Source organism: Adiantum capillus-veneris, chromosome 29, assembly GCF_014529385.1.
Source record: "Adiantum capillus-veneris isolate H3 chromosome 29, ASM1452938v2, whole genome shotgun sequence".
NCBI classification, from domain to species: Eukaryota; Viridiplantae; Streptophyta; class Polypodiopsida; order Polypodiales; family Pteridaceae; genus Adiantum; species Adiantum capillus-veneris.
Genome location: NC_140959.1, coordinates 38,550,755 through 38,562,308, shown reverse-complemented (window position 1 = coordinate 38,562,308; position 11,554 = coordinate 38,550,755). Strand labels below are relative to the sequence as shown.

The 11,554-nt window shown below is 45.9% G+C and overlaps 1 protein-coding gene across 1 annotated transcript; it reads left to right on the top strand.

Annotated features, from left to right (window-relative positions):
* The first annotated feature begins 282 nt into the window (after window positions 1–282).
* Window positions 283–2,012, top strand: LOC147419062 (uncharacterized). Its single transcript, XM_086506145.1, has 4 exons — window positions 283–721; window positions 1,109–1,242; window positions 1,449–1,508; window positions 1,596–2,012. The coding sequence occupies exons 2-4, from the start codon at window positions 1,216–1,218 to the stop codon at window positions 1,767–1,769; spliced, it is 261 nt and encodes an 86-aa protein (XP_086362271.1). The 5' UTR covers window positions 283–721; window positions 1,109–1,215; the 3' UTR covers window positions 1,770–2,012.
* The last annotated feature ends 9,542 nt before the right edge of the window (window positions 2,013–11,554 follow it).

The window sequence follows — 11,554 nt, the reverse complement described above, 5'->3', positions numbered from 1 at the left end:
ACTTACCATTTCGATCCTCTTCTTGCATCAAGAGACTTGCTGTTTTCTTGCTTCTGGGCTTGCAGTCTTCCCGCATAATCTTCCCGCATAATCTTGCTGCGCCGTGGTGCTATTTCGTAAGAGCATGTCATTTAAATAATTTGCTTATGCAGCCTATGGTTTAATTGTCGCACTGTTTTTAGTAGTGCTACGAATTTACGTCATGTGCTCTAACTTCTTTTGCTCGCTGTATTCGCTGCTCGAACTGAGTGTATAGACAGAGAGAGAGAGAGAGACTTACTGTCGTTTCTTTGTCACACGAGTTCTATCTTGCAAGTCATCTGCTTAGCGCATCCTCTGCGAGAGAGAGAGAGAGAGAGAGAGAGAGAGAGAGAGAGAGACGCTGTTTATTGTAGCGAGCTGTGGCCAAACCCTGCACGAGCTGTTCTTCACCCATAGGCGACCATTTTGCAAGTGGTTGCACGAGCTACTCCAAATATAAAAGCGCAGAGAGAGAGAGAGAGAGAGAGAGAGAGAGAGAGAGAGAGCATATCTGTGTGCGCACGCGTGCACGCATGTGCATGTACACACTTTTCATTCAAATACATGGACAAATGTCCTCCCATTTTGACATGCAAGACATAGAAAAGGATGTAAATTTTTTATAGGTGGGGGGCAGCAGTACGGCATGCTGCAATGGTTGCCATCGGGACATTTTTTTAGCAGAAACTTCTGTAACCAGGTAAGCATGAGATGAGGTATGTGAAACACATGATCTGGAGAACTTGCTGCACTCCAATCGAGTTCTTCCTGTAGTTCTTTCTTGTCTTGAAGAGGACTATTTTTGTGGACATTCGCATTGTTACCTGCCATGTCCTAGACAATATATTAGGAATCTGTGGAAAGTCTTTGAATGGTAACAGAACTCTTCAATATTCATTCACCTCAATATTCATTCATTCCAATAGTACGCTGTCAATATCTTGAATTTTGTTCCATGTATCTATATAGATCTTCCACTTTAGAAGCATTAAGTGACTATTTATGCAATCACAATGATGTGGAGAGATCTTTCATTCTTGTTTTGCTTAAATTAACTCATCTTTTGATACATTGTTGGTCTATACAGAGACACAAAGAGAAGAAATTAAGAAGGCATTACAAAACAGGCTAGATGATAGTAATGATGACGTGCGTTTGAGAGTCTTACCAGAAATTTCATCGTTCATTTGTGCAATGCCAGCTTCCTATAGTGACACAGCAGTAAGTTTTTACATCATTCATTACTATGCAATTTTCATGATTAAAAATGATGCCATTTCTTGATCTAATAATTGTGCTTGTGGACAATATTAATCAAAATTTCAGTGTGCAATCTGCCTCATCCTTTGTCAGCAAACCAGAACATAACTCTATTTAATTGTAAAAGCTTTTGGTGATTTCGGCCCTCATCTATTGGTTTTGCACAGGTGCAAAGCTTTGTTGCCAACATCCTTGTACACATGGATGACACTAACATTGAAATTAGGGTAATTTTTCCAAGACAATTTTTCTTTCAACCTCGGTATCCAAAGCCTTCTTCTGAGGTTCTCATCTTGTCAAACCTCCATGTTTAGGAATGTGTTTACAAGGTACTAGAGATGTGTGCATCACTCAGGCCGGCCATTGTTGAGGATCTTGTGAAGAGCAAGTGCAATGAGCATCAAATGAGAGAATATTGTGACTATTTACTTGCCAAAGCAGCTTCATCACAAAACATGGGAATGGAGATTGCCTCAAGTCAACATTAAGATATTGAAGATGTAGAGAATCTTCTTGGGCCCTACCAAGACATGTAAATTCTGTTGTTCATGACAATTGTGGTAAGTTTTGCAAAGCATAGCTCATCCTATCATAAAGACAGTTTTGAGTCTTAGTTTTTGGCCTACATAAGGCCTTGCTAAACCATGGAATTCTTGGGGGCAATTGTGGATCTTTTGATTAAGCTTGTTGATTAGTGTCACATGGAAAGCTAATGATGTCAAACCTTTTTGGCCTAAAGGCCTTAGCATTAGTTGGTTGCAGTGGTTCTAACTTTTTGTCATATTCTCTCTCTCTCCCTCTTTCGGGAGCAAAAGGGTTCCTCTCCTTTCAATATCTCCTAAATTTTTCTCTCGTTTTGGATATTAAGGATCCCTCTCCCTTAAGTCTCTCTCTCTCTCTCTCTCTCTCTCTCTCTCTCTCTCTCTCTCTACTGTCAGAGAGCTCCATTGTATCAGCGCTCCCCCCCCCCCCCGCCCCGCCTTGTAGCAAGCTACAGTGTCACTTTCACACGACAATTAGTACAATTGGCTGATTTGGTTCACACGGACGGACTCGCTGAGCAGTGACACGTGGCAGGGATACGGTGGTCTAGTGGACATCATGGTCAGATCACCACCACCACTCAGTGGAGATAGACTTAGGTGCTGACATTTATGAGCCGTTGGTAGCTCTTTATGGTTGTATATATGAGTAGTAGCAGTTGGGTCATGACTTATCTTTTGTACATCGTCGTCTAGAGTAGCCAGTCGAGACACACATCACGTCTGCACATCCCTGCACATCTGAGCCTCGATACTCCCATTGTACCTGTGAGTCCAGGGTTGGAGCTGAGTGTGCTGCCATGCCACAGTTTGTATTGGTTCTTTGAGATAGTCAAGTCCTATGTTATGGTATGCCGTTGTGTCTCTTTGTGATCAATTGTTATCTATTTTCCTTTGTTTTCAGTCTGTCTGAGTGAGATGTCATGCACATTGCACTGAGGAGTACCCACTGTAGAGAGCACGACACATTATCCACGCTACCCCCCCCCTCTTTGTATTAGCTTTTACCCCACCCCTACCCACTATTTTCTTTTCGGTTCTTTGTACTTTTTGTACCTAGACCTGGTATTAGATTTACCACATGTAACCGTTTGGTCTCATAGGTCATTTTGGCCTTTTGAAGACGTTAATATTACATTTCATTTTCTCTAAGAGAAACGTAGATTCAAAGAGACTCTCCTCAAAGGTCGACACCCCACTAAGAGAGAGGGTCTACACAAAGATAGATCACATATTCTTTAGAGCCCCCACTCAGGGGCAGCACGACAAAGAGGAGACACTACCTACTAGACAGGGGACATCCCCCTTGACAGCTATGAGTCAGACGCCCCAGGCTACAAGGACCCTCACATCACTAGAGATGCATACATAGGCGGATCAGGGTCGTCGTTGATCGACATCGAGCATGAAAGAGACCAATGCTTGATCTCTTGAGAAGTTGTTGTACACCTTGAGCCTCTACCCCCTATACCCCCACTTCTCCCTACTGATGTATATCTACATTTTAGATTTTCTAGGTCATTTTCTTTTTTTCCCAAGAAAATGATCCTTCCATTAGTTAAGAAAATTGCCCAAACGGCTATAAACGACCTGTGCTAGAGAGAGCTACATCAAGACGTGGGGAGCCTCTCCCAATGAAAAAACAAGATATGTACAACATTGGCTAAATCAGGAGATGGTAGGAGGAAACAACCACACTGGTAGCCAATAATGGCATCTAGGCATGCCATGAACCATGGTGAAGGTGGTCCCTATGTGCCAGAGTCGCAAGAAGGTCTCGAGGCGCTCCCGGCATGCGGTCGGAGTTGCCCTCAGGTCTCTCAAACTGCCCCTGAGTGTATGGATCAGCTCCAGCCAGATGTCGGGAACAGTGTTTGCCGGTGAGACAGGTCGAGCCTCGAAGATGCGAAAGCACCGGAGTCACCAGATTAACCACAATGGCAGGCCGCAAATGAACTCCTAGCACCACTCTCTATCACTGCACCACTCCTAAGGGATGAGCTCTGTGGCGGGTTGGAGTGTTAGCCGGCCCTCTTGAATCACTATCATCCTACTGATGAAAGCCATCTTAAAACGAAGTGCGGGGCTCGTGAGTGTGGACCAAGCTGCAACACCCAAGTGTATTGGCTGGCTATAGAAAGTGGGGGCATCAGCCAAAGAATTTGAAGCCAAACCTGTAAAGCCATGGGTTAGTCCCACAAACAGTGACGCTGAGTCTCCAGTGGGTGGCCACAAGGTGCACATGCTGTTGAGAAGCAGTTGTGTACTAACACACAGCACGTCTGCACATACCTGCACATCTGAGCCAAGTCCTCATCCAACTGAGTCTCGGTCCCTCGTACTTGGTCCAGCTAGGTGGTCTAGTCACTTGCCCTAGTCCTGGACCAGGTGGTCTAGTCACTTGTTATGGTCTAGACTCGTGTTCATTCAGCCACAGTTAAGGGTCTTCTTGCTCAACGTTTGGTGGGGTGTGTGGTCATGCATGATACATACAAGGCGGTCATTTGAGTGTCAAAGCACACTACTAAGCCCTCTGAAGTACTACAACAGAAGGCGTCAACCCTTGGTACCTGGTAGAAGTCCACCAACCTCATCACCCATACCTCCACATACAGCCTCATCCATTCCTCCATCCTGTTCTACATCTTCAAGGTCACCTTCCCCAGTGAAGCTCTTCCCCATTTTGTTACAGCAAGCTATTGAGCAGCAGACTCCTGAGCAAGAGGGCATGGAGGCATTGACGAGTGTGTTGGCCAAGGTAAACATCAAGTTTCCCACCTTCAAGGGACTCTCCTCAGAAGATGCAGACGACCATGCAAGGAGTTTTTTATCTCTCTGTAGAAGTCGTGGTCTTAACAGGAAAGATGCTTATTTGGTGCTATTTCCATCAACTTTAGATGGTTTAGCAGACAAGTGGTACGGCCAGTTTGCAGAGAACCATTTAGCAACTTGGGCAGCTTTAAGACAACAGTTCTGTGCAACGTTTAGGCTAGGCGACTACCGGGAAAAGGTTTTGGATGAGTTGGCCAACATGGTGCTCCATCCAGGGGAGACTTTTGCAGAACTCATGACTAAAACCAAGTCTCTAGTTGCAAAGCTTCCTCACTAACCGGGAGAATTTATGGTTAAGAAGTGGGTGGAGAAGGCTCTTCATAAAACTTCTCAGCAAAAACTTCGAGAGAGTCTACGACCTGACGCCACTCTGGAGGAGTTTGTCGCGGCTGCTACTAGGATAGAGGGAGCGAGGAAGCTGTTCACCAACTCCCCGCAGGTAGAGACCCCCTCATTGTTTTTGGAAAGTCCTTCTGATCCATTGACTTCTTTATGTAGGGAACTTGAAGCCCTAAAACTACAACGCGCTCTTCAAGAGGAGAAATCAATCTCTTTTAGACAAGAGAAGTCCCCACATCACGAGGCTTTGGATCAAATCAAGAGAGAGCTGGAAGAGCTTTGGTCGCAGCAGGAGGCTAAAGCTATGGTATGGTGCAGCTCGTGTCGCTCTCCAGGACACCCTCCACAGGACTGTCCCCTTTGGGCTTACTGCCACTTTTGCGAAAATCGGGGCATGAAGACAAGGATTGCTACTATATCAAGAGACTGTGGCAAATACAACAAAGTCTAGGTCCTTCTCTCCAACAAGGGTTGGCACCAACATCTAATATGGTCTCCCCCTATGGCCATCAATATTACATGCCACCTTTGCTCAATACCCCTACTGTCCAAGGTATGCCAAGTACGTTTCCACATCAAAGTTTTTATACCTAGGCTGCTTCAGCTCCTCAGAGCTTCTATACCTCAGCCTCCAACTCCATGCAGCAACAACAACAACGACCACCTCGTCCCCCGTTTTGTCTGTCTAATCGGCCCATCTTATGCTACAGATGTGGTGAATATGGGCATTACCAAAGTAATTGTCCTTTACTTGAAGTGTCTCCTCCTTGCAGACATTGTTCGGAGTCTAAGGACCACTACAGTAAGGATTGTCCTAAGCAAAGGGCATCCTCATCTTCAGGCCCAACTCAGAACCAACAAGAATTCACATTCCCAAAGATCAATCTAATCACAGTGAACACCACCCCTCAGCCATCACCTGCTACTCATAAAATTTGGCCACAACAAGTAGCGGAGCCCGTTGGCGTGCTCACTCGGGCACAAAGAGTAGCCGTGGGTCTCAACTTGCCAATGGGTCCATCTCGTCCATCACTTCCGCAACCTAACCAAAGTGACGAACCCTTAATTGGTGAAAGGAGTAGGCCAGTCGGTCAAAGTTCCCAAGGAAGCCCAGATTGTAGGAGCTAAGCCCACAACGGAAGCAATCTTGAAGAACACCTTTCAACAAGTGTCCTTTTATGAGATGCTCCGGCTAGATGCAACCCTCAGAAGTGACACCCTCTCAGTCATTCAGTCTCTGTACCTAGGTGCGGAGCCTAGTTGCCGGCATCTCCTAGTACAGCCTTCAGAGTCTTACATGATTTCTTATCCAACTGCTCCCCTCATTGACTACAAAAGTCCTCGTCTCCCTATGTCTATTCTTTGGTATCAATTCTCAGACATCATAGTGGATGGTGGATCTGGGATAAATATGATGCCCGAGTTTACTATGTTGGCTTTAGGTCTGCAGTCTACCCACCCTGCTCTTTGTTACATTGGCGGACTAGAGGACATTCTATCCAGTGGGCATAGTAGATCAGGTGCCTTTGAAGGTACAAGACTTCACATTTAGCATGGATTTTGTGGTGGTCAGTCTTCCCCAGGTGGAGGGAGGGGTTTCCTTTGCTTATTGGTAGACCATGGTTGAGGCATACTGAGGCACTTCATGATTGGGGAAACGACACCATGTGGATACATATGCCTGGCTCTCCCATACAACCAATTCGACTCGAAGGAGGTATGGATCCAACGGTTCATCACAGCTCATTGTCAGTACAGTCCAACCCTGATCTCGTGCAACCCATCCCACCCAACGGGTCTGACAAAGACCTGCTGCAGTGGTTGGAAGCTACCACATCGATCCCGTGCTATGTGGCCTCTATTCAAGCCTTACCGTGCCTATAACACTCTCTCTCCCAGCTCCTCAAGTCGATATGAGTGTCCCAAGTCCTACAACAGAAAGTGTGCCAGTCAAAGAATCAAGTGTGTTTGTCCCTGATGACCAGGATTCAAGTGTTCCTCTGATGGAAGCCATCGGCCTTGGTTAACCTATAACACATCACCGAAGGGGGAAGAAATCTCCTCTACATGAGCTCGCAAATGTTCCACCTCTTCCTCTAACATCTCCAGGGTCTCACGCCCCGCCCACTCAAAAGCACTCTGCTATGTCTATGTCTGAAGACTTACCCTTCGAGGAGCTTCCACCAGGATGGCTACAAGAGGAATACGCAGAGTTTCCAATCGATCAAACACCAGCCCATGATGTCTCGAAGCTCCAAGAGGCAGCTCACTTCTCATCTTCTGAAGCACCCTCTCCAGCTACACCTCTTGACCCGATCAAAGAAGTCAACCTAGGAGATTCTGACAACCCTCAACACGTACTCTTAGCAGCTTGGTTATGGGAGCATCCCGTGTTACTCAATCAGGTAGTCTCTTTTATACACTCTTTTAAAGGTGTTTTTGCTTGGTCCTGCAAGGATTTGGAGGGGATCCCACCAGAATTGGGTGTCCACACTATCCCTCTGGTTGAAGGAGCTAAGCCTGTCACAGAGGCCGAGCTTACAAGCTCAACCCAAAGTATGCTGAGGCGGTCAAGTCAAAGCTAGAAAAAATGCAAGAGGTAGCGATCATTGTACCTGTGGAGCACTCTGAGTGGTTATCACCCATGGTGATAGCACCTAAGAAGCAGTCCAATAAAATCCGCGTGTGCATGGATTACCGCACTCTGAACAAGGTAACTATCCCAGATGGTTTTCCCACGCCTTTCACTAAGCGTGTGCTAGAAGATGTAGCAGGGCATGTATTGTACAGTTTCATGGATGGGTTAAGTGGATACAATCAATTGGGCATCCATCCAGGTGATCAGATTAAAATGGCTTTCGTGACTCCCTATGGTATTTTTATCTACACTAGAATGTCGTTTGGGTTGAAAAACGCTCCACCCTCCTTCAATCGAGTAGTATATCTCATCTTTTGTCCTTTACTTACGGATCATCTTCGCATCTTCATGGACGATTTTTTGACCTTCTCAGGTGCTCAATGTTCAACCCCAATGGAAAATCTAGAGGAACACCTCGCTCAGCTCTCTGCTGTCTTGCTCAAGTGCAGAGAGGCACGCCTAAAGCTCAATCTTAACAAATGTCATTAATTGGTCACTGAGGACACACGTCTAGGCCATGTGGTGTCTGCGAAAGGTTTAGCACTTGACCCAGAGAAGATCGTGGCAATCTTGAAGTTACCACCTCCCATCAACCCAAAAGATGTGCAGAGCTTTGTAGGCCACACAGGCTATCATCACAGGTTTATACGCATGTATGCACAGGTGGCTCAACCACTTACCCAACTCACCAGTGCTACTGTGCCCTTTCAATGGTCCAATGCAGAGGTTGAAGCTTTTGCATACCTCAAAAAATACCTCACTAAAGAGCCTATTCTAGTAGCTCCGGATTGGTCTCTTCCTTTTCATGTGCATACTGATGCCAGTCAACTGGCTGTGGGTGCTGTGCTGACTCAGCGGATCGCCCTGTTCACTATGCAAGTCGCCTACTCACCAAGGTAGAACGCAACCATAGCACCACAGAAAGGGAAGGTTTGGCTATTGTGTATGCTCGACAAAAATTTTGCCATTATTTATAGGGGTCCACTTCACAGTTATTACTGATCACCATGCCTTGCGCTATCTGCTTAATAAGCCGCAAGTTGCAGGTTGAGTATGGCGATGGCTACTTTTATTTCAAGAGTTTGATTTCGAAGTGGTACTCAGGCCCGACAAACATGATGTCCTTGCCAACCACCTCTCTCGCATTCACACAGGTGAAGAAGCAACGGGGGTTGCAGACGACTTTCCAGATAGCAGTCTCTTTAAGGTGGATACCACCCCGGAATGGTACAATGATGTTTTGCATCTGCTTTCTACTGGATTGTACCCAGACAACGCTTCTCCACTGTAAAAGAGATGATTGTTGTTGAAATCTAGGCCATTCACTCTGATTGGCGGCCATCTATACAAGTCAGGACCGGATGGTGTTCTGAGGCGTGTGTCTCTCCTCATGAAGTTGAGTTTATTTTGGAGGATATCAGTGGCCCCACTGGTGGCCATTACCCTGGTCATATCACCGCCCAAAATATTCTCCAGAGTGGTCTATGGTGGCCCTATGTCTTTCGGGATGCAATTGCCTATGTGAAAGTATGTGATGTGTGTCAGCTGTGGACCTAAACCAAGCAAGTAGTCCATTTGTCATCTGCAGGTCTCTATGGCATGGCAACCCTTTGAGAGATGGGGCATTGATTTTGTGGGTCCAATTACTCCCCCCGCCCAACCAGGTAATCGGAAGTATCTACTAGTGGCTACAGATTATGCGACCAAGTGGGTAGAGGTACTGGCAACAACTGATTGCACTAGCAATACTGTAGCCAAGTTTCTATACGAAAATATTTGGTGTAGGTTTGGATGTCCCCTGGAGATCACCAGTGATAGGGACAGTCACTTTGTGAATGAAATGATTTCAACCTTGCTCGCCAACTACAAGATTTTTCACCGAAATTTTCATTCCTATTACCCTAGAGCAAATGGGCAGGCCAAGAGCACCGATAAGGTTCTGATAGCACTTCTGCGGAAAGCATGTCATCTCTATCCTGCGACTTGGGCTCAAGCTATCCATGACACCCTTTGGGCATACCAAACTTCTTTGAAAGCCACAACCAATCACACCCAATTTCAATTAGCTTTTGGTTTGGAAGCGATAGCACCTTCCGAATTCAAATCAGAATCTCCGCGAGTTGGCAGTCTGCGTGCCAATGGAGATTTGGGGTCAGAATCTGTCTCTTATCTTTACCTTTTGAATGAAAGCCGAAGTTTGGCTTCTCTGGCTCTGCAAGCAGAGCAGCTTTGTCGCAAAGCATGGCATGATCGCCATCTCAGAAAGCCGAAAATAACGCAAGGAGCACTGGTGCTACTTTATCAAGCTACTTATATGAAAAAAGCAAAGAAGTTGGTTCTATCATGGCAAGGATCATACAAAGTGATGGAGATTCTACCTCAAGGGGCCGTACAATTAGCCACCCTTGAAGGAGTTCTGCTACCTTTAGTCAATGGATCTAGGATCAAATGCTATCATACTGTAAGCTGACGATCAACAGTCTAAAACAAGTGTTGATCTTCACCAACTCCCGAAGCAATGGATCTTCTTGTTCATCACTATATCATACACCCTCTCCTTTTCTGTTGCTTCTTTTTCATCACTATCTCATACACCCTCTCCTTTTACATCCTCTCCTTCTGCTACTTCTTTTTCATCACTATCTCATACACCCTCTCCTTCTGCTGATTCTGTTGCTTTATGGACATGATTCTAAAATTTGGAAAACTCTCTCCTTCACTCTGTGTTAGTATCTTATGTAACCTCTCTCCTTTGCTGCTCTGGTGAGCATGATTCTAGATGTTGTAGGACTATTTCTTTGATCGTATTACAGTTGATCTTTGGTTTAACCTACCTACTACCTCAACCCAACTAATGCCTTTTTAAATCTTCTGTTGATCTCTAGCGTCTCATGTGGCACTAATTTTTTGCTATGTATATAAGTCTCAGTGCTCTTCAATTGGGTATCTTGTGAATGTGCCATGTTCATTAGAAATTTAACTTTGCATTTTTATCTACCACGGATTCTTTCAAGGAGTTAGATTACCCTATTCTGCATTTCTGTTAGTCTTCCCCTGCTATTGCTAGTCCCTTTGCCTGCTTGGTGCTTCTGATGTACTCTCATATGCTAGCCTAACCTCGCATTTGATTGGCTTGGCCCTTGGTTTTCCCAACTTCTGCCTCGCCTTTGCCCCTGCTGGGATGGCCTCTCCGTGGTTTGCCCACATGGCCTCGTCTTCTCCATGCGGCCTCGCTCTTGCAGTGTTGGAATCGCCCTGGCTGGCCTCGCCCTTGCCACTAAGCCCTCGCTCTGCTGACTTTGGTCTCGCCCACGCCCTCGCCCTCGCCCTGGGACATCGCCCTCGCCCTCACTGACCCTTGGTCTCGCCTTTGCCCTGGGCCTCGCCTTCGCCCATGCTGCCCCTCGCCCTTGCCACTGGAGGCCTCGCCCTCGCCCTCATTTTCAACCGTCTCCACATAAGTTAAAAAATTAAAAGCATAAACTGACCTGGCTTTATTTTCCAACTCAACCAAAATCAGCCTCATCGTATTAAAATTAAAAACAGCCCGCAACCACAATTACAAAATTCTCTGCAAGCGTTTTCAGCCCAGACAACTTCCATCGCCACCACCAGGATTCTCTCTCTCCATCGCCAGGCTTTCCTCTCTTCGTGCTCCTTGGCCACCCATACACTGGATAGTACTTGAAGATGGCAGCTTTTGAACCTTGACCTTGCTACAATTATCAGCACTTGTGCGATGTATTTGGTTGTGGTTGAGGACATGTATATCTCAGTGTGGTTTAGGGTGCCAACTCTCTTCAATTGAGGAAAATAGTGATATATGTATCAGGTGAGGATTATGGGCACAGGTTTTACAAGTTTTGAAGGATTCATCAATTGCAGATTCAGTCCAAAAGATTCTCTGGTATATTTTATGAAT